Here is a 24,698-nt window from a genome sequence, read left to right as displayed (position 1 = left end):
TTTAGCCTTGTGCAGAAGTGAAATGTAGAAGATATACAGTTCAAACAAGAATAGAATGTGAGCTTTTGAAATATAGCGCTACATGAGAATGTTGAATATTAGATGGGTAGATCAAATATTAATGACGTACTGAACTGAAATGGGGAAAAAAAGTGGAAAGCCATGGCTTGGATATGGTAAGCAGGTTCAACTGGATATAGGTTACAGAAGTTATGTAGAGATGGAGAGAGACACTAAGACAGGCTAACATTGAGACTTGCACTAGACCAGTCTTTGGACTGAAGATGACAACAATGGGATCTAATCATCAATGAGTGGCTTCATCTGGATAGATACGGCAGGAGATACTTTTGGGCTCACTTCCTCGCCATTATTGAGGCTAGACACAAGTCATACAGTATTAGTGTGATGCTTCTTGAGGGTGCCTAATTTTTTGTCTGGTGCACTGACAGCACAACGCACGATGTCAACATTAGTGTGCTGACTTTTGTCAAAAGACCAACTCACCCAGATTCTCATAATTTCCTGTGATAGCACAGTAGAAAGCTGAGGTAGTGAACTTGTCAGAAGCTCTGATTAACCAGATCCACTAACTAGCTATACTCCACTCAAATGACTGCCCTCTCCGTTTGCTCCAGCTGGACGGATTGTCAGACAGTGACAACTACAGTGAGTGAATAACAATTTGGAACTCTTACTTCCAAGTTACCCAAAACTGCTGACTAGCCCTAGTGCTAGGGCAAAAGGAAGGGAAAGGATGATTAGGAATTTATATGTGGATGAAAAGCTTCATAGAGATAGAGCATAAGCTGTTGTTGGGGAAGGAAACTGAGTGTGTCCTTTTCAGAAGAACGATCTCAGCATTTTCTTCAAGCAATTTAAGGGAATCACAGAAAACTGGCCAAATTTTAATTCTGGCACTCCCAAATATGGATCCAGCATCTAATCACTGTGCTGTGTGTGTGGTTTGAATGGAAGGGAAAAGTTAATAACAGGTTAAAGCTGTGGGATACCAATGACATTGCAGCAGTGGCAACATTGGTTTCCATCAGTTCACTGAAATTAAGCACTGTCGGGCTTGGCTAGCACTTGGATAGGTGACCGTCAAGGTCTGCCGAGCATTGTTGGCAAGTGGGGTGCACTCGGCCCTTGTGAGGCAAATTGAGGAACTGTTTGATTAATTAAGAAACAGCAACTCTGGTCACGAAAACTGATGACAGCCAGGGAAGCTGTGTGCTGACCATATGCCCCTTCCATATCTGCATCCAGTGATGCCTACCAGCTCAGGATGACATGGCAGTCAGTCAGAGCTCTTGGATCTTCTGATGCCTGTTTGGAGAGAGAGAGAGAGAGAGAGAGAGAGAGAGAGAGAGAGTTGTAGGATTGCCTGTATGTCTCCAGGTTAGTCAACTGGAAAAGCACTGCTTGCAAAAGAGACTTCTGGGCTGGAATTTTGGCCAGTTTTAATTTTTATGTACATTTAACACAATGGATATTTCATTAATTTCACCAAAAGTAAAAGATTTTACACCATATTATGTGCTTCTTATCCAAAAATTAATTTGTAAGTTCCTTTGTGTTGCTTTAAAATTTGGTTGGACAATGACTTTTTTCTGAACCTGTATTGCACAAGAGAGAACTCATGCTCTTGGTATTTATCCCAAAATACTGTACCTGCTGTTTACCTAAAAACTGTCTTGTGAAGGATCTTATTCTTGTTGCTTTATAAATGAAGTATCAAATGTCAGTTAAAAATTGATTCCAGGTGTTTCCTTTACAATCTTGTGTCATTATATAAGTACATAGTGAGAACATTTAAAAACATTGTGTGCAATTTTCCTGATTATGTGATAGTAAACAGGAGTAGTTTAATTTGTCTGCAATTGACTAAGAAAGTTATGGATTCACTATGAAGCAATAGGGTCAATACGAATCATCCAAAATTTTTCTACACGTATTACTGATGCGGTGTGGTCGAATATCGAGAGCAGTGCAAGAAGTAATGACCGCCACAGAGATACTGCACAGTAAACTGGTATCATGAGATGCCAATGAGATGCTACGAAGAAGCCGGGTCTCCCGTAGTTCTGAGGCACCTCTGCCCTGGAATAGCATTGCCAGAGGCCAGGAGGGCAGTTCTGTTTGAGGTCAGATCCTGCCCACTTCCATGAAGTTCCTGTCGGAGTAATGTCATCACGCTGCCTTCTCGCCATGACATAGCCCATGTCAACCATTAGGGAGTGAAGAGACTTACGTCTCCTGTAAACTGTGCCTAAACACCAACGCTATCAGAAGTGTCAACAAGTGTCTATGAACTTGTGTTTTCTAGTGACTGTAGTGAAGCTGCAGTACAGCCCTTCTGAACTTGTATCAGTTTGCCACAAAGTAATCATGGCTCATTTAGTGTGTTCTGAACTGCTCATCAACACGTGCAGTTTCATAGTTACAGCCAAGCCTGGTGAGCAAAGGTAAGTTTTGTTGCAATTAATGAAGTATTACTTATTTAGGGTGTACAAAGCAACTGCATTATTACTGGTCACCTCAGTGTCTAAGAAGTCGTACACAACATCGGGAAAATTATCATGAAAAACTTACTACTTATACTGCAGTACCACATTATGGGAACAAACTTACATTATTAGTGGCCGGAAAGAAGTGATTTTACAGAAATTTGCTCTGAATAAAGAATACTTAGTTTTTTAAAAAAATTATCACAAGTTATTCTTTTATTGAACTTAATGTGTCACACACAGGATGGTTGTGTTTAAACAGACCATAAAGAAGGCTAAGTGAGAAGTCTTCATCAAATGCAAAAATAACAATTTTGTCTACAGAGTTAACAAAGAATATCAGTCATTTGGTATGCTGCAGCTCTGATGATATCCTTGTATTTGACTTGAACTACTTTTTCCTGCTGAAGCCCATATGTCTGGCCTAGATGTCTTTCTATGAATGACTGTTGGAAATATCTAAATGTCAGCTGCATCAAAGTTAAGCTTATTGCTATCTCCTTCACACAACTTGATGTGAAGAAGTCTCATACCCAAATTTGCAAATTCTGTAGAATAGGTAGTAAGAAATAGATCATACCCAAATTTTAATATAACATAGCCTGATTACATATGATGATGCTTTATTCAATCATGCAGAGATTAGCATCTACTATACAAATGATACTTATTTCTGTGTATATTTTATATATGTATCCACAGATGTACCTGCATGTAACCCCCCCCCCCCCCCCCAACTGTGTACACTTTTACCCACAGAATTTTTATTACTGTGAATATTATTATCTACATAAAGCTCTATGTATAGATCAATAATAAACTATGCTGTTGTTACCAAAAATGTGATCTCTTATGAGAAATGTTAATAGTCTGATCTCTCAGCTGATCAACAGCTGGAGTGATGACAATATTGTAAATATACCCAAAAGAAAACTAATGTATATAAGCATAGCCAATGATGAATCACTTGAATCAGTGTCATCATTTATATACCTCTGTATGATAAAAATAACACAAACATGTGAATCTTAAAAATGGTACATGTAAACACCAACTGAAATTCATTTGCAGTGTAACTTCTTTATGAAGGAAGTAGCTTACAAGATGATCATGAGGATCATCTTCTGGCACAATGCATCTGTCTTACAATGTATCAAATTAAGGAAGAAAATATAAACAAAAATGGCACGATTTGTGACAGGTTTCTCTATTATACTGCATGTCATATGAAGTGTCAATTTTTAAAACTGTGAGACTATTACCAGCCACACACTATTTTAAAAACTCTCTCATCCCCCCACCCCCCCTCCACTCGCACTATTTTTTTCTGCTTGTTGGACCCATATCAAGAACCAGAAGATTTATGATGAACAACATGTTTGTTAACTTGTGCATCTGCAGCATATGAGAGCTGTTGTATGCTGCAGTAAGCAGTTTTCTTGAAGATGAGTGATTAAGTACTTCTTGGTCTATCATAGTTGTCGCCTCTCACATCTGATTTATCGTATGAGTCAATTTCAGTTTTGATTATAAGCAGCATATGAACATTAATTATCTTTGCATGCCTGTCATTTGCTAAGTTGGAATCTTCTGTATTTCATTGCAACCAAAAGTGTGCAGATAGTACATATTTTTTCCAATTGCTATCTCGATAAAAGCAAGACATTGTGATATGGACTGAAGTCTACAGCCATTATCATGCTTCATCCCAACAGCAACCATGAATGGAAATATAAAGGAAGGAAGTGAGTTTAGAATTTAACATCTCTCAAAGAATTACACTGTCGGCAACAGATCTCAAGCTGAAACCAACCATCCTGTATTTGCCTTAACTGATTTAACGAAACCACAGAATGACACAATGACAAGGAACACTGATACAAGGAACCCTCTGCCACACACTGTGCAGTAACTTATAGAGTAACTAAATAATCATGCAGTAATTTTCATTTATTACAACCTAGGGTCTGGCATTTAAGAACCTGTTTTGAAAACCAAAGTACTTTATTTTACTGCAAAACCACTGACATTATCTTAATGAATAAATGAGTTGTCAGAGTTCCAGAAATGCATTCCATTCTGAGTAATCCAGTGTTTCTCGGGATCCCCACACACTTTTCATAAATCAAAGCTAATTCTTTATTTTTGATCTGATAACAACAATATTTTGTACAAGGAAACATAACTACCAACATCTGCTGGAAAGAAAGGAACATGAAACCTTCACAACACCAGTTTGTAACGCCCTTAAATTTAACTACTGTTCCATGTAGAAATGTAACAGTAGATACGAAATAAACCTCTAATCATACACTTACTATTACAAAATTACAGACACAAAATTTATTTTGAAACACATTTATTTGTCACACTGAAAATACAACAAAACATACAACAGCAGCCCAAATGCAGCCCACAACTTCAGATACCATTGAAAACAAATATTCACAGTTGGTAGTGTTGACATAATGTATAATAAGTACTTACTAAAATGTGAAATACATTTTCCATCACTGTGACTAATGAAGCACATGAATACTACGTACAACATTAAGTACCTCATGGAATCAGATTCACAGTACAGAATGAAATACTTAAGACTTTTTAAAATAAATTACTACAGATATTAACACAAAGTTCCTTGAAAATACAGCTACACTGGACATCTTTAGACGGTTTCTCTTTTTCAAATATGAGATCACATAAATCACAACAGTGAAATTGAACTTCAGCTTAGGAATGATATTTTGTTTAATAACTGTGGAATCATTTAGGATACCAAGTTAAATGTAAAATACGATTAGGCCCAAATACTCTAGACAAAAATGAAACAAATTTACTTTATTGGCATACAGTATTTACATCTGTACTTGAATGTATTCCTTTCATTCTGTGCAATAAACATAGTTAAAAGAAGCAATAATATGACTTCTGCTGCTTTACACAATTTTTATAACAACATATGAAAGCGTGAATAATAATCCATACATGGGAGACATCCATTGATTATCCCGAGGCCAAAACTGTTGTATTTTTAATCTAATATAAATGACATGCATAATTAAACTATTTGACATTTCTGCACTGAGAAACAATTACTAATTTAAAGACATTTCCTTATATTTCTTCCTCTATCTACATCCTAGCACAGAAGGGCAGAAATGACACAGCAGACTATGGAGTTTTAAGGCACATTCTTCATTTAACAATGCATGAGACACTTAGCCTATTTTGTTATGTAGTTATTTCAGTGGCAGTTAGTCTACTTCGAAATAAAACATCTTTAAGGGGCTGCAACCTCCACTTTACAAAGGTAAAGTCATGTAACTAAGTATGCAGACCAATGTACAAAACTAATTATTTCATAACATACATGTGCAATTTTAAAACTGCTTGACTGCTGAAATTACTGGCAACAAATACTCAGAGATGAAACTGCAATCAACCAGCATTCTCATGTAATATATTACAAAACCTAGAGTTACTCATGCAATTTAACTAAAGGCATTTTCAGGAAGACATCTTAGCCCTTCAGGCAGTTAATACAACAACAAAATGTATGTACCACATGACTAACGTCCAATGATGCACTAAATGTAAGGGTGCCAGAAGAGGTCACTCTGACCTCCTTGTTTTCTTGTCAGCTCATTTCAGTTAATTATGTTTCCACATTGCACTGGAAACTTAATACACTCATTACCAAATCTATCAAGATGTTAGATACTCCAGACTGTTTGGCTCATTCAGTACACACAGCAATAACACTGATTCGAGAACAATATGTAAAATCTACATCTCTCCTTACAGTCACAGAAATGAGAGCCTGCTTCCTAGGCTTTAGAGCTTTACCATTCACTTAAGTACAGAACTGGAAGAAAATTGTACTCTACTTTGTCAGACAAAGCAAAAAATCCTAACAAATCAATGGTAATCATGTATAATAAAGCTGTAAGGTATAATAGCTACACTAATATAGTGTGGCAACATTACATTCCTGAATGTTTAAGTGCCTTTATGAATGACATAGGACAGGGGCAAGTTATCATATGTTTTAAATTTTTCTACAGCCCCCGTAAGATACTCTCCAACATCTCAAAATTATTGGCCGCAAATGAACATTTATTCAACAGTCAACTGAAAGCATTTAATAATTCCAATCAAAATTACAGAATGTTCAAATTATTATACAAGCTTTCTGGACAGACTCACAATGGGGACTATAATGTCAGTTGCTCCTACTTTTTAATTTACAATATACCAAAAACACATAGAAATACTGATATTTATACTATTAAAAATATAAGCCATAATTTAAATTTTTTATACTTTGATCGATTAAAAAAATTCTAGCTTGAACATCAATGTATTCAAATGTAAGTAATCTTAAAAAACTGATATATGTAACAAATGAGTTTTCAACTTTTACTGCAGCATTATCAGCATGTTTTATTTTAATGTTGGACCATATTTCAGAAAAATCTGACATGTGATACCTGTTGAAACCAGTGTGTTTTCATAAAAATAACATTGTGGTATATCATCATCATAGAGTAATTTGCTTTATGATTGTCACCAAATAATGACAACATGTTTATTTGAGCATGCTCATTGCTATAGAAACAAACAGTAAATGTACTGAAGCTTTGCACGAAGAGTTGTAAAACAAGTTTGTCTCTTAGAAACCCAACAATGGTAACATCATGATATGATCTATAAAACATGACTACACAGACACATACCCAGGAAAGTGTCATTGAAGATGACAATACACCAGTAAAGTTCACAGTTCTCTCTCTCTCTCTCTCTCTCTCTCTCTCTCTCTCTCTCTCTCTCTCTCTATGTGTGTGTGCCATATCGGCAGAATTGCCATGTCCTGAGCACTACTGTAATTACAGCACAATATGTTATAAGGCTTCCACAGAATGCAATAAGCACAATGAAGAGTTAAAGCACTCAAACTATCTGACACAAAAGAAATCTAAGTAGGAAAATGCTGAACACAATTTCTACAGTGTAGAGTTTGATTACTGGAGAAATTCATCAAGTTCTTGTCTGGATGAATACAGTTACCTATCCTCTGAAGCATATAAAAAAGATAACTTACTCGCAGTATTTCTTGCAAAAAATGTTCAGTAAAACAGTTTGGGGTATGATTATCATCATACCCAAAATTTCAGATTGTTAAACACAGATGAAATATGAATCACAAAGCTGTTAAAAATAAGATCTAAAGCAGTTTGGAATGTAAAGTGTAACAAAGGCTGTCTTCGGAGATGTCTGGCTTTTTCGGCATAACTGGTGTCAAGACTCACTGTGCCAGGCTATTGTTTCATTATTCTTTGTAATTTGGTGAACTACATCAATTGTACATGAGTTTGCAAAGATTACAACACATTATTGCTGGCTCTATGGGAACAGTTAATGTCATGTAATTCTGATTCACATACAGTGGTGTCTCCCAGTTGCAGATAGCTCATTGACTGCCTACTAGAAGAATGAAGAATGTGTGTGTCAGCATAACTTTTATCATGTTTATGCAAAGATAACAGAAATGAAACCTCTAATCATGCTCAAAATTTGTATCAATGAACAATCTTGTACGGCAGTATATACTCGTCTCCTAAAGATAGCGTACATCAACCTGAGAGTGGAAGACAGATGTGGATAAAGCAAAATAGCTAAATATTTAAACTGAAAATTTCCATCACATGAAACAACTATTTTATTTACTCCATTAGTATTTGTTCCATTCTTCAGTTACTTTACAAAGCACAGCTGCATATGAAATATCATAAAGTATCAGCGCATAAAATGCGCAATCTGGTTTTCATGTGATCTACCCTAGGTGATTAGGCAAATGCTGGAACTGGAAGCCCCCTCCCAAATATTTCCAATTTGGAATCCCTCTGCTCCACCCTCAGCCCATTGGGATATTTGGCTGAAGAGAAGAAATTTCTACAGTAACCTACCCTGTTGCACTCAGAAGTATGGAACAGAAGAAACACACCAATGAGTAGACTGTTAACTAATTGTAAAATGGTGTAACTTGACAAATCAGAATCTAGTCCCACCTATCGCTGCAACTAAACTTTGCCACACAATAAGGTATCATAAGGTGAAAGAACAAAGTCGGGTGCATTGTATTTTTGTGATATAAGCATATCAAGAAATATAAGAAAATGCGTTTGTCGACAGGCATGAATGTTCGATTTTAATGATACTGAGTTAATTGATGAGCAGAAAAAGGAACAACAAAGTAACACTAAAAGGCAATGAGATGCTAAGGTAAGACAGCTATAAAATACAGCATACGAAATATCGAGTAGTTACGAGAGTAATTTCAGTGCCTTCCACAGAGAGGAAGAACAAAATGAAAAGTGCATAACTCAATAATTCTATGCACAATTTACATAAATGTGCTACGAAGCAGCTGTGTCTCTGTACTGTTAATAGTGAAAACAAGCACCAACTTTATATTTCTACCAGGAGTGCTAGTCTAGCAAGTTATGCGGGAGAATTTGTGTGAAGTTTAGAAACTAGGAGAGAGATACTGGCAGAATAGAAGCTGCTAGGGCACTGGCTACCACAGTTGGTAAGAAATAGGCAAGATTTTGGGTTTGAGTCCCAGTTGGTGACACATACTTTTAATCAACCAGGAAGTTTCAAAACAAAACAAGAACGAACACACACACACACACACACACACACACACACACTGCAGGGTAAAAAATTCATTCAAGGAACATCAACCCTGATGAAAGCGTACAGCTTTTTCCTTATAAATTCCACATCAAGTAATGAATAAGTGATGGCCACATGACAATGTGCATTTCTAATACCAAAAGATATTGCTGATCAACATTTAATTGTGGCTTCTTATGTTTTAGCATACACAGCCTTTTGCAAGATAAATGTTTTAAGCATATCTGACAGCAGTCTAGACTAAAATCCAGCAAATAACTCCGAATCTTGGAAATAATGCGAGGTTCACCTTCAGGCCTTACAAAACAGTATTTTATGCATCTTCTGCTGAAATATCTTTCAATGAAGGTGGCAAATTGTTCCTGTTTTCTTGAAGCAACTTGGGACTCAATTGAGAGATTATTTATCCAAACTGTGTGTCACAGCACTCCACTTGTACCAATACTGAGGAGTGCATTAAGTTCAAATTTCTGCAACTTTTTACAAGAGCGTGCATGCACAAAACACACACACACACACACACACACACACACACACACACACACACACACACATTATAAACTGCTGTGTCACTGTTTACTGTTTGCAATAATGCTAACTTTAAAATATACTTATCACAGAAATAAACTGGTATACATAAAACACGGTACATAAGAGTGTAGTACAACTGGGATATCAAAAATGCATGAATTACTGGGTGGATTTTGATGTTAAGAAAACAAATAGCAACTTGGTATTCCTGATTTGGAGCAGGTGTCTTCATAAACTTCTACAGAGAATGTCAGACAAGTTTTTTTCTTTGTTTTCAGTAGAAAAACAGCAATGTGAAGAGAAGCACATTATGACTGAAAACTATATCTCAAATAACTCACTTTTTAGAATGTAACTGTTAATCAAATTCTGGATGAATTACAAATTTCCACAGTCTATCATTACGGAAAATACTGCTATGCACAAGCAGCTATGCACAAGCAACCATATATAGATTTGGAAACTACTTGTGTGATCTAATAAGGTGGGTACAGAACAATCATCCACATCTGGAAATTCTAGTTTTCTAAAATAAGAAATTCTGAACAGGTATTTTGATCCGATGTATAAGGTTATCTGTTAAGACTAAGTGACAATGTACAACTGTGCACAAAAATGTACACAAGTTTACTCAACAATCCAGAAAACATGCCTCACTTATATCATGGAGAATAAAATTGAAGAATTTTAAATGAGATTCATAACACAAATTTCCACACCCAGTTACAAAGCAATATAATCTAGTAAAGCATTTCAAAGAGCATACTTTCATTCCAATACATTTAATACAATTACACTCAAAAAGTACATGTTAAGAATTCCCACCTGTGTACTCGATAATTATAACCAAACCTAACACATTATGAGCTAATACAATTTTGCACAACAATGGACAAAAGAACACAAAACTGTTCCATTGACCACAAAATGTATACATGATAGTGGACTAGGCAGGTATCTTAAATAAGACAAAATATAAAAATATAAAATAATACATAAAATAAACAGCAAAACAAAAACAACTAGTCTCAAAGAGAAAATAACATGAAATTTATAAAGTCCATAAATTAATAAGAAAATAAAGCTATATGCTTAAATATTATGTGTGAACACACAAATGCAGGAAGTTGTCTGGGTAACTGAGATGTTCACTCATCCACTGCAGAGGAGTGTCTAATGGAGGTTCAATTCCGTGGGTTACCACTCGTACTGGAAAATAAAGACAAGCTTTTTTATGCCAATGAAAATCTGAAACCATACATCTGTTTCAAAACAAAAAAATACTATTCTTACCATAAACATTAAATACCGTCACTATTATCATATGTCCACATTTTTAAATACATTTAAATATTATTAAAATTTGTTTAGAACAACTGTGCAAAGTAAACAGAATTAAAATATCTAAGCTTATCACAATTATACACATAGAAAGCCATTTCCTAGGTTTTCAATGTTGAGCATCAACTGATTTCTTCCATAAGCTAACGAAGTTTTCATCCATTCTCTTTCTTTGTGTGCCTGTCGATGACACCATTTCTGCTATTCGGTGATTTACCTCTCTTATTTCATTCTCATGGTCCCTACACGAGATTTTCACAAATTCAGCAAAATGGTAGTGCAATCAACCTCTAACATCACTCCTCTAAATTTTCCCGACAAACTTCTTTGAGAAAACATTTCTTTCAGGGATTCCTATTTATTTTTGCTGAGAATCGTTTATACTTCTGTGTTATCTATTCTGATCTGTAACAATTCTCACAATACTTTAAATGCCTTCCTTAACTTCAACTTAATATGGACATCAAAAGCTTGAGAAATACTTTACAAATGCTTACATTAGAGTCTTATGCATCATTCCTATAAAAACGTATAGTGCACCTAAGCAAATGTCTTCCATTTGCCTTCCCCACTATGGTGTTATAGTTTCATTACACATTCCTTTAACCTTTGGCAGTTTAGAAGTTTACAACTAATACAGTAATATGATACAGTTTTGTTTTGTTTTGTTTTAGGGTGCAACAACAACTAGGGTCATACATGACCATGTCAGAGATGTAGGACACAAAGACAAAAAAGGTGTTAAAAGGATTACATGTTAAGCCCAACTGACAGAAGGAAAGACAACTAAAAACAGGGACTTTGAGAAAGGTCGATAAAATACACCATGAGAAATAGAGGTCCTGAACTTAATCTTAAGTGTCCTTTGCCATATTGCTACGACCGACAAAACGTGAAACGTGGTCAACAGCCTGCACGTTGTTCACTGAAACAGCCAATAAATCAAAAGGCAAATATAAATGAGAAAGTAGTAGTAGTAGTAGTAGTAGTAGTAGTAGTAGTAGTTGTTGTTGTTGTTGTCGTCTTCAGTCCAGAGACTGGTTTGATGCAGCTCTCCATGCTACTCTATCTTGTGCAAGCTTCTTCATCTCTGAGTACATCTACATCTACATACATACTCCGCAATCCACTATACGGTGCGTGGCAGAGGGTACCTCGTACCACAACTATCATCTTCTCTCCCTGTTCCACTCCCAAACAGAACGAGGGAAAAATGACTGCCTATATGCCTCTGTACGAGCCCTAATCTCTCTTATCTTTGTGGTCTTTCCACAAAATGTAAGTTGGCGGTAGTAAAATTGTACTGCAGTCAGCCTCAAATGCTGGTTCTCTAAATTTCCTCAGTAACATTTCACGAAAAGAATGCCTCCTTTCCTCCAGAGACTCCCACCCGAGTTCCTGAAGCATTTCCGTAACACTTGCGTGATGATCAAACCTACCAGTAACAAATCTAGCAGCCCACCTCTGAATTGCTTGTATGTCCTCCCTCAATCCGACCTGATAGGGATCCCAAACGCTCGAGCAGTACTCAAGAATAGGTCGTATTAGTGTTTTATAAGCGGTCTCCTTTACAGCTGAACCACATCTTCCCAAAATTCTACCAATGGACCGAAGATGACTATCCGCCGTCCCCACAACTGCCATTACATGCTTGTCCCACTTCATATCACTATGCAATGTTACGCCCAAATATTTAATCGACGTGACTGTGTCAAGCGCTACACTACTAATGGAGTATTCAAACATTACAGGATTCTTTTTCCTATTCATCTGCATTAATTTACATTTATCTATATTTAGAGTTAGCTGCCATTCTTTACACCAATCACAAATCCTGTCCAAGTCATCTTGTATCCTCCTACAGACACTCAACGACGACACCTTCCCGTACACCACAGCATCATCAGCAAACAGCCGCACACTGTTATCCACCCTATCCAAAAGATCATTTATGTAGATAGAAAACAACAGTGGACCTACCACACTTCCCTGGGGCACTCCAGATGACACCCTCACCTCCAATGAACACCACCATCGAGGACAACGTACTAGGTTCTATTACTTAAGAAGTCTTCGAGCCACTCACATACTTGGGAACCAATCCCATATGCTCGTTCCTTAGTTAGGAGTCTGCAGTGGGGCACCGAGTCAAACGCTTTCCGGAAGTCAAGGAATATGGCATCCGTCTGATACCCTTCATCCATGGTTTGCAAGGTATCATGAGAAAAAAGGGCGAGTTGCGTTTCGCAGGAGCGATGCTTTCTAAAGTGGTGCTGATGCATGGACAGCAACTTCTCTGTATCAAGGAAATTCATTATATTCGAACTGAGAATGTGTTCGAGAATCCTGCAACAAACTGATGTTAAGGATATTGGTCTCTAATGTTGAGGATCTGTCCTTCTACCCTTCTTATATACAGGCGCCACCTGCGCTTTTTTCCAGTTACTTGGGTCTTTACACTGGGCAAGAGATTCGCGATATATGCAAGCTAAGTAAGGAGCCAATGCAGTGGAGTACTCTCTGTAAAACCGAATTGGAATGCCATCAGGACACGGTGATTTATTTATTTTCAACCCATTCAGCTGCTTCACAACCCAGTAAATACTGCAACCTACATCCTTCTGAATCTGTTTAGTGTATTCATGCCTTGGTCTCCCTCTACAAATTTTACCAGCTGCACTTTCCTCCAATACTAAATTGATGATCCCTTGATGCCTCAGAACATGTCCTATCAACCGATCACTTCTTCTAGTCAATTTGTGCCACAAATTTCTCTTCTACCTAATTCTATTCAGTACCTCCTCATTAGTTATATGATCTACCCATTTAATCTTCAGCATTCTTCTGTAGCACCACATTTCGAAAGCTTCTATTCTCTTCTTGTCTGAACTACTTATCATCCATGTTTCACTTCCATGCATGGCTACACTCCATACAAATACTTTCAGGAAAGACTTCCTGACACTTAAATCTATACTCGATGATAACAAATTTCTCTTCTTCAGAAATGCTTTCCTTGCAATTGCCAGTCTATATTTTATATCCTCTCTACTTCGACCATCATCAGCTATTTTGCTCCCCAAATAGAAAAACTCATCTACTACTTCGTGTGTCTCATTTCATAATCTAAGTGGTTAAAAAAAGGGCATTCTCTCAGGAAATGGTGAACCATCAAAGATTGAGGGCACTGAGCAAAAAGTGGTGGGGGAGCACCACTCAACAAATGGTGATGGCTAAGAAGACTGTGCCCAATATGCAACCTTGCTAAAATGATCTCACCACAGTGAGAGGGCCAGGAGGAGAATGTCCAAGCCACTGGGAGAAGTTTAATTCGCTAGAGCTTGTTCCCATGAACAGAGATAATCAAAGGGAATGGAAGAACTAATGGGCCGAGGCACGAGGACTGCAGCCTGGGCAACAGCATCAGCGGCCTTGTTTCCTGTAAGACTGATGTGACCAGGGACCCAGATAAACATCACATTGACTCCATCAAAAGTGAGTAAGTGACAGCTGTCCTGGACCTGTTGCACCAAAGGATAGATGGTTTACAGCACACAGGTGATCTGAAGGGCACTGAAGAGTCGGAGCAGATGACACAATTGAAAAGCCTGTGCTGCCGGATGTACTGTGCAGCCTGATACAGGGCGAAAAGCTCTGCTTAATACTGAGCAGTGTTCCAGAAGCCTGCACCGAAAAACGTCTGTGCTAACGACGAAGGCACACCCAACACCACAATCAGTCAGAGAGCCACCAGTGTACACAAAGGTACCATCGTGAAGTTCCATGTGTACATCGAGAAACTTAAGACGATAGAGCAAGGCTGGAGTAGTGTCCTTAGGAACGGAATGAAAGCCAAGATGAACATGGGCCGCTGCACGAAGCCAAGGTGGTGAAGGGTACACACCCATTGGGAAAGTGGCAGGTAGTGTGAAGTTAAGCTACTGGAGCAACAGCCAAAAGTAAACTCCACAAGGCAACAGAGAAGAGGGACACGCCCCTTACTGCTTATCAAAGGAGTCATCAGAGGAGGCGGCACAGGATGGGTGGCCAGGCACGGCAGACAAATAGCATGTGTATCTGCCAAGGAGAAAATCACGGCAGTACGACAGTGGTAGTTCGGTACCTTCTGCATACAGACTCTCAACCGGGCTAGTGTAAAAGGTGCCAGTGGCCAAACACATGCCATGATGGTGGATAGTATTGAGATGCCATAAGAGGAACGGACGTGCATGTGCATGTGCATAAACTAAACAGACAAGGGACCAGTACAAATGGCAGGGGGTGGTCCGATCTGTGCCCCAGAAAGTACCACTGAGGACATACAGGGCATTGAGGGACCACATACAGCAGCCGCCCAGATAAGACACGTGGGAGGACCAAGAAAGCTTCCTATTGAGCATGAGCCCCAGGAATTTTGTAGTTTCAATGAACAGAAGACAACTGGCCCAAGATGTAAAGACAGTGGAAGAAGCCAATTGTGCCGTCAGATATTCATACAAACGGTTTTGTCAGTGGAAAAGAGAAAGCCATTGTCAATGCCCCATGAGTAAAGATGATCGGGACAATGCTAAAGACAACACTGAAGGAGACAAGTTGGTGGAGAACTGCAATGGATAGCAAAATCATATCAATGAAAAGGGAGTCGGAGATGCATGGCGGGAGACAGGTCATTATCGGTTGGTTGGCTGGTTTGTGGGATTGAAGGGACCAGATTACTAGGGCCATTGGTCCCTTTTTCCATGTACTTTAAACACCCACAAGGAATAAAAACAAACAATGGAGATGACAAGAGACGACACAAGGCAAGAAAGACACAGACAGACCAGACAAAAGGAATTAAAATCACAAGTGTGACAGTGGTTGGCCAACCATAGACACAAAACAAAGGAAGAGAATACCACCAAGAAACACACTAAAAACCCCAGTCTAAAATCATAGGCCAAAGGCCAGACTCAACACAAAAAAAGGACAAACACTCAGATCAAGCGATAAAAACCCCCTGCACGAATAAAACTCAAAACTAAATTGGCCAATGCAGCGTCATCTGATAAAAAAAAGCAGGAAGCGTATCAGGCAGCGCAAATGTCTGCCAACAAGACAGAACCCACACACATTGAAAACTTGGTCTTTTAAAAATCCCTGAAGATAACGGGGCATGCAGCCATGAGAGCCCTGGTGTATTGTGTATGGAGGATACCAGTCCCCCAACAGGTATCATAGGCTTTCTCCAAATCGAAAAACATGGCCACAGACTGGTACTTCCGCAGAAAACCATTCATGAAATGGGTGGACAAAGTGACGAGATGGTCAACTGCAGAACGGTGCGGTGTGCTCGAAATCCACGTTGTGCAGTGGTTAGTAAATTGAAGACTCGAGCCACTATACCAGCCAGGCATGAACCATACATTCCATCCCCGTGCAATAATAGCTGGTGAGAGACATGGGGCAATAACTAGAAGGAAGGTGTTTATCCTTAACTGGTTTAGGTATGTGTATGACACTGGTTTCATGTCAGCATCTGGGAAGTGTGCCACCTGCCCAGATGCAATTGTACATACGAGGGAGAAAGTGCTTGCCCGCAAGAGAAATGTTCTGCAACATCTGAATGTGAACATTGTCTGGCCCTGTGGCAGAGGATCAGGATGAAGTGCATTGTAGCACTCACGATTCTGAGAAGCGAAGGATATTGTCGAGACTCCTCCACTCGTTTCAGATGGAGGAAGGTAGAGTGATGGTTGGTGGAACTTGAAATCTCTGTGAAACAGTCACCCAAGTTGTTGGAGATAGCAATAGGGTTCACGATATCATCTGCTATGGTCAAGCTGGAAAGTGGGGGATGGACCTCGGTCCCAGAGAGTCATCGGAGGTTGGCCCACACGACGGAAGAGGGACTGGAACTGACAGAAGACCTAGTCAGCTACCTGCAAGAACGCGACAACACTGTGCATGCAACTGTTTATAACAAATGCAGCTTGCCATCATAGGACGATGGGGAATGCGGACAGCACGTCTCCACGCACAAATTGCATTGTGGCATGCCTCAGTCCACCGAGGGACCGGGACACGGAGCAGTAAAGAGAAAGTCTGAGGAATGAAACGTTCTGCGACAGTAAGGATAACGTTTGTAAGGTACTCTACCTGGTCATCACAACTGGGGAAATAATGTTCATCAAAGGTCACCAGGGAGGGTAAAGCCTCCTGTCAGCCTTAGAAAGCTGCCATTTGGGTGTGCATGTAGGTGGGGCAGGAGTCAGCAAACGGATAGCACATGGGAAATAGTCGCTCGAGTACATGTCAGGGGAACGGACCACTAGAGACCATGGGAAAGCTGGGCAGTGCAGAAGCAGAGGTGTGCACGGAGTCTGAAAGGAACGTCGCTGCTCCTGTGTTAAGGCAGATGTGGTCAAGTTGATTGAAAAGGTCAGCAATGAGGGCACCCCTCCGACAGGTCCTGGGAGAGCACCAAAGGGGATAGCGCGCATTAAAATCACCATGCAGCACAAAGGGGTGAGGGAGTTGCCCAATAAGCTGGAGGAAGTCTGCCCTGGTGAAATCGAATGATGGGAGGATGTAAACAGTACAAAGGAAGTGAGGAAGGAAAATGCAGATTGCAACATCTCGAAGGCAGGTACTCAGGGAGACAGTTTGACTATGAACATCATCCCGGATGAGCAGCATGACTTGCCTGTGAGATGGAATGCCATCCTCTGTGGGAAGGTCAAAGTGAATCAGAAAGAAATGCGAGAGCTCAAAGTCGTCATGAGGATGCAATTTTGATTCCTGGAGGCAGAGAACAAGTGGACATTGCGATTCCAAGAGCAGCCTAAGTTCTCTTGTTGGCTCTAAGGCTGTAATTGGAGGAGAGTCATGAGGAGGAAAGGTGAGTAAGGCACAAATGAAGGGCTACCATCTCAGCAGCTGCCAAGTGCCAGCCTTCAAAGACTCACTGGTACAGAGCACAGAGGCTGGAGGATCCAGCTCCATGAGGTCTACAGAGGGATCGGCATTCTCCCTTTGTCAGTGTGTGGAGTATAGGGCAGAAAAACTCGTGGCGGTGCACAACAGCGACAATGAGGTCAGCTGGGTGAGATTATTACGTGGCGACACCGTCGAAGAGGATCTCCAAGTCAGCGAAGGAGAAGACTATTTGCCTTTGTTTGACTTCTTGGAGTCTTTCTGGTTGTCAGAGGAAGACTCAGATACTTGTTGTCTGGAAGGACGTAAAGAGTCTTCATGGGAGCATTTGTTCGGGGCAGAAGTTTGGTGACTGCACAGCTGGAGGTGGAGACGGGGATGCTACTGTGACACTGGGTGATTTTACAACTGTATTGCTAAATTTGAAGTCGCACGTCTGTGTGATCGTGTCCTTAATGGGGAAAGTTGTAGCAAGAACAGTACTGTAAATGCCATATGGTAGAACGCATGGTTTCTGACTAACCAATAACTTGCGAGCGACCGGGTAAGGCACAATTTCCTTCACCCGGATCTCCTGGACAGCCCGCTCATTGAGGTACACGGGACAATCTCGGGAGGGGGTTGCACAGTCACCATCGCTACTGATACATCGGGGCGAAGAAGGCAGACAATCACGCTCGTGAGCATCCCTACAACAGGTTACACACTTGGCTGGGTGTCAACAGAACATTCAAGTGTGGTGGTAACGATGACACTGGTAGCAGCACATCGGGTTTGGAATGTACCATCTGAGTGTGATAATTTCACAGCCTGCTTTATCAAAAGTGAGAAAAAGAGTGTGTGTGGGCACTACTAAGGATGCATCTTCATTTTTCATCACTCAATGGACTGCAATGACACCCTGATCAGAGGTACGCTTCGATTTCTGCCTTGGTCAGACCATCGAGCAGCCTAGTGTAAATAACACAATGGGAAGAATTCCGTGTTTGATGGGCCTTGACATGAACAGGATAGCTGTGGAGGAGTGAAGCTGCAAGCAGTAATATGATACTACAGAGCTATTTCATGTTTAGGGTGTTAATCTTGTTTTTGTGTGCATTTAAGCGTAACATCAAATAGAAATACTGTCCAAGTCTCTCTGCATTTCCTTACATCATCCAGCAGTGTTATTATCCTACAGACATGATCAGAGCAAACCAGCACTGCTGACTACTCTATGTACACAGAGAACATTTGTGCTCCCATTACAGGTCCCAGAAGTATACCTGATGTTACTCTTGTTTGAACTGAAGATTGGGCTTCCAGTGCAGTTCTATCAATTTTTAGAGCCAATCAGATAATTGGGAAAATGTTTGTATTATCCTGTTCTTGTTGCCAAATGGCAATGTGATAAATACCTAATGCCTTTTAGAAATCTAGATTCATAGAATCTACAAACATGCCTGTAGTTATTTACAAGGATATGTAATAGGGTCCCTAATATTTTTAGTATACATAAACAATTTACCATGTAGATTCAGACACACTACAAGATCATACGTTAACGATACTGCTGTGTACAAGAAAGTATCATTTTTGGACGATCGTAAGGAATTCTAGAAATACTTGGACAAAATTTCCACTGAGTGTAATGAAAGGCAGCTCTCTTTAAATGTGGAAAAAATGCAAAATAATGCCTCTAACAAAGAGGAAGAGTAATACAGTATCCGATTACAAGATTAGTGGTGAACATCAAGACAGACCGAGTGTAGATGGCAGATACAGTTATGCCATTCCATGCTGCTTCAACTCTATCCAGAGTTCACCAATGATTGGTCAGTGTCAGTGTGTGAGTCTCCACAGTCCATGACCAGATGTTTTCTGTGGGTGACATGTATGGTTAGGGAACACTCCTAATAACCTCTGTACATTAAGTAGGGCGAGAGAGAATAGGCAACATTTGGTCTCGCACTATCTTGTAAAAAGATAACATCACAGAGACCTTGAAGAGACGTTACAGCCACAGGCCTAGACACGTTCAAAACGTAATGGCTGCTGTGAAAATTGCCATCTACACAAACCATGGGAGACCATATTATGTACCCAATGGCACCCACTATCATTACACCAAGTGCTGGGTCCATATGACAATAGTGAATGCGTACAATATTGCAGTGCCTGTGCTGTGTTATTCACAGCAGTATAATGGAATGATGCCAATGAAAATTTGTGCCAGACCAGGACTCTAATCAGGATTTCCCGCTTATTGCAAATAGTTGCCTTACCTGTTGGCTATCCAACCATGGCTCACAGCCAGACCCAAACTTCCACATTTCATTAAGCATTTGTCTACAGCCTGCACGTGCATGTTCTAATGTCTACACCTGCATAACGGAGACATTTTAATTGAAAGTCACTTGCCAGGTGTCGGCAGATAAATACGATATTGGAGTGCCTGTGTTATTCAGAAATACCACACAATGTTCCTCCAGACATGCAGGCAAGCAACTTTCGATTAAAATGTTTATCCTGTGTGGGAATACACATTTGACTGTATGAGTGCAGGTTGTAGACACATGGTTGACAACAAATGTAAGTCTGGGTCTGGCTGTGAATCGTGCTCGGATAGCCTCATGGTGAGGTGAACGCTGGCAAAAAAAAAAAAAAAAAAAAAACGAGAAAGCCTGGTTCAAGTCCAGTTCCAGCACAAATGTTCATTCTCGCCATTTCATTATATAGCTGATGGAAGTCCACATTCACAAATGTGATTACATTTAATGTATGATGTACACAATCTGGCCACATTCATTCATTCTTTTCTGAGCTTTCCCACACATTCACATCCATAGTGGTACTTATGCACAGCATATGTTTATAGCAAGTGGAGTTGGATTGCCTGTATTTTAAAATTTAACAAGGAGGTCAGTCTACATGGTGCAGACTACAGTTTTTTTTCAACCATGACCACCTAGTTTGAAAAAGGAATGACAGCCAAGGGCTACGCAGATATTTTGGGTGGTCAAATAAAATATACAGCACAGATGTCTTCCCTTCTATCTTTATAGATTGCAATGCTCAATTCGCAATGCCGGTTTTGTTTCGAGATTTGCTTGAAAACTGTGTTGGTGATAACACCTATCCTTGCCAATACAATCATTCTACAAGTTACAATTTTGACCAGATTTCGTTTCCGATCACCACTGATGATAAATGTTACAAAACTACACTGAAATGACTCAATTCTGACATCAGTCTTGACCAAAGCACAGTTCCATGATCAGAAGGCATTACACATGGTGTCCCAAGTTTCAAAATTCTCTCTCCCACAAGAAACCAGGTGGTTTCTGGAGCTTCAGCAGTCGATACAGGCCATGTAACAATTTGACCAGTAAGTGTATGAGGCAGTCAACCTGGAAAAACTCACCAACAGGTCAATTCTAATCCAGTGAAAGGGCACAATTGCAGGAGGCGGGAATTGGACCTGTTTCTAGTACTTTGCCAGTCGATACTTATGATTCCTACACCACTGCAAACAATGCACAGATATTTCTGCAGAATTTCGTTTCTCAGATAACTTTTGTATCAACCAAAAGAGACAAACAAAAGCACAGCTACACCGAACCCAAGTTTAATCTTCTTCCACATATAAGCAAACAACAGTTGATAAAACACACACGAACATAGAAACAATTCAGGAATATTTGAAATGTAGCATGCCAGTGGCCTTGTGCCACAGTGTGTAGCCAACTACAGGGTTATAGCGTGCGCCCCCCCTCCCTCCTCCCCCTTTTCCCCTGCGGAATGAGAGCTCTGCCAATGTCGGGGTCAGGGCAACTGTTTAAACGAGCACAGTCTCTGCAGCAGGAGGAAGGATATATGAGGCAAGAACCGGTGAGTAGGGGCGGAAGTGGTGTGGCCGTGGACACGCTCAGCAGTCACTCCCCCATGAAGTACCATATGAGACGCCCGGTGGCAAGGGCAATGGTGGCATATCAACATCCAGTTCCCTGTTCCTCAGCATAGTGGAACTATGCCAGCAGTGAAGGTGCCACCCACTCGAATGGAGGTTTTGTTTTTAGGGTGCCAATGTCATAATCTTTTAACACTAATAAGAAAAAGAAGTTCAAAATGCCTACACATTAAGCTCAATTGATGGAAGTAAAGAGAACTCAAGACGAGGACTTCCTTTTGGAGAAAGGTCCACAAAATATGCTGTAGAGAAAGCAGACAACCTGCGCCAAAGATTTAATTAAATGTTCTCTGCCATATTGCTTGAACAGATAAAACGTTAAACACGGTTGACAGCCCACACATCATTGATTAAAATGGCCAATTACTCAGGTGGCAAACATACAATATAACATAAGCAGTTAAAAAAAGGGCATTCAGTTAGGAAATGTTGAACCATCAAGGGTTGACAACAATGAGCACAAAGTAGTTTGGGACCACCACTTAACAAATGGCAATGGCTAAAAAGGTGGTGCCCAATGCACAACCTAGTTAAAATGATCTCCTTGCGACGAGAGGGCTGAGAGGAGGTTGGCCAAGTTGTTGGGAGAGGTTTAAATACGGAGGGAATGGAAGAACAAACTGACCGAGTTACAAGGATTGCAGCCTTGGCAGTAGCATCAACAGCCTCATTTCCCATCAGACTGGTGTGACCAGGTATCTACATGAACATCACAGTGACTCCCTCAGCTGCAAGCAAGTGGAAGCTCTCTTGAACTTGTTTCACAAAGGGATGAACTTTGTACAGCACACAGAGGCTCCTAAGGACACAGAGAACCAGAGCAAATGACAATTAAAAAGCCTGTGTCGCCGGGTGTACTGGGTGGCCTGATACAGGAGGAAGAGCTCTGCAGTATATATTTAGCAGTGTTCTGGAAGTCGATACCAAAAATGCTTGGTGCAAGTGACGAAGGCACACCCAATACCACGGTCAGTCTTAGAACCACCAAAGTACATGAAGTTGCTATCGCTAAGTTGTATGCGAAGGTCGAGAAACTATTAGCAATAGATCAAATCTGGAGTAGTTTCCTTGGGAAACGAATTAAGTTCAAGATGAACACAGGCTGCCACATGAAGACAAGGTGATGAAAGATTCACATTCATTGATAACATGTTAGGTAACATGAAGTTAAGCACCGGAGCAGTACCAGGAGGTAACAGAAAAGAAGGGCAAGTCCCATACTGGCAGTCAAGGGAGTCATCGAAAAAGAGGGCATTGGCACCATTGGAGGTGAGTGGTCTGATCCGCTCCCTAGGAAGTACTGCTTAAGATACACAAGACACTGATGGACTGCATACAGCGGGCGGCCACATGAGACACGCGTCACAAGCAAGACAGTTTCCTATCAAGCATGAGTCCCAGGAACATTGTGGTTTCAGTAAATGCGTGAGCAATGGGCCCAAGATGTAAGGACGGTGAAAGAAACCAATTGCACTGCTAGAAATTCATACGAACGGTTTTGTCAGAGGAGAAGTGGAAGCCACAGTCGATGTTCCACGATTTCTGAAGACACCGTTCACGGAGAGAAGTCTGTGGAAAACTGTGATACATCACAAATTCCTCAACAAAAAGGGAGCCAGATATAACTGGCAGGAGACAGGCCATAGTCGGGTTAATGGCTACAGTAAAATGTCGATAAAGTCCGAACCCACATGTACCTTGAAAACTTTTGTCTTTTAAAAACTTCTGAAGGGAATGAGGCAGGCGGCCTCGGAAGTCCCATGTGTATAGAGTATGGAGGGTACCAGTCCTCTAGCAGGTGTTGTATGCTTTTTCCAAATTAAAAAACACAGCTGCAGTCTGGTGTTTTTGCAGAAAACCATTTGCGGTCAACTGCACAATGGCACGTTCAAAATCCACATTGAGCCGTGGTTAGTAGATCGCAGGAATTGACCAAACACAGCCAGTGAGAGAAATGGGACAGTACCTAGAAGGAAGGCATTTGGCCTTACCAGCCTTAGGTATGGGTGTGACGGTGGCTTCACACCAGCAACTGGGAAACATGCTACCTGTCCAAGTGCGATTATATGTATGAAGGAGAAAATGCTTGCCCACAAGAGAAATGCGCTGCAACATCTGAATGTGAGCATCGTCCAGCCCTGGGGCGAAATATCATGATTAAGTGAGAGCATTGTCTAGCTCCTTCATAGTAAAAGCAGCATTGTAGCATTCATGGTTCTGAGAGGACAAGATCAGCACACGAGCTTCCTCAACTTGGTTCCGAGGGAGGAAGGAGGGGTGACAGTGGGTGGATCACAAAATCCCCACAAAATAGTGGCCTAAAGTTTGGAAATAGCAATAGGGTCCACATATGCTATGGTCAGGCCAGAAATCAGGAAATGGACCTTGGTCCCACAGAGCTGACGTTGGTTGCCCCACATGACGGAAGAGGGAATGAAACTGTCACAAGAGCTAGTAAATGAAATCTAGTTGGCTGTTTTGTTATCCCGAAGAATGCAATGACCCTGTACATGCAACTGCTTATAACAAAGGCAGTTCGCCATTGTAGGATGATGGTTAAAAATGGGGAGAGTATGCCTCTGCAAGCGAAACGCATCACGGCATTCCTCAGTCCACCAGGGGACTGTGACACGGCACACTAATGATACAGTGCAAGGTATGCAATGTTCTGGATCAGCAAGGATAACGTTTGTCACATTCTCTACCTGGTCATCACAACTGGGGAAATGATGTTCATCGAACACTGCCAG

At 40.5% G+C, this 24,698-nt stretch overlaps 1 protein-coding gene across 1 annotated transcript in view; it reads right to left on the bottom strand.

Annotated features, from left to right (window-relative positions):
* Window positions 1-4,852: 4,852 nt before the first annotated feature.
* The window catches only part of LOC126470414 (autophagy protein 5), a 120,631-nt gene continuing 100,785 nt past the window's right edge, over window positions 4,853-24,698 (bottom strand). The window contains exon 6 of the mRNA XM_050098268.1: window positions 4,853-10,952. Coding sequence (XP_049954225.1) covers window positions 10,843-10,952 — 110 coding nt within the window. The 3' untranslated portion in view covers window positions 4,853-10,842. The remainder of the gene's footprint in view (window positions 10,953-24,698) is intronic.

This window comes from Schistocerca serialis, chromosome 3, assembly GCF_023864345.2.
Source record: "Schistocerca serialis cubense isolate TAMUIC-IGC-003099 chromosome 3, iqSchSeri2.2, whole genome shotgun sequence".
Taxonomy (NCBI): Eukaryota; Metazoa; Arthropoda; class Insecta; order Orthoptera; family Acrididae; genus Schistocerca; species Schistocerca serialis.
Note: the sequence above shows the minus strand (reverse complement) of the source record. Positions and strands in the feature narration are given on the sequence as shown.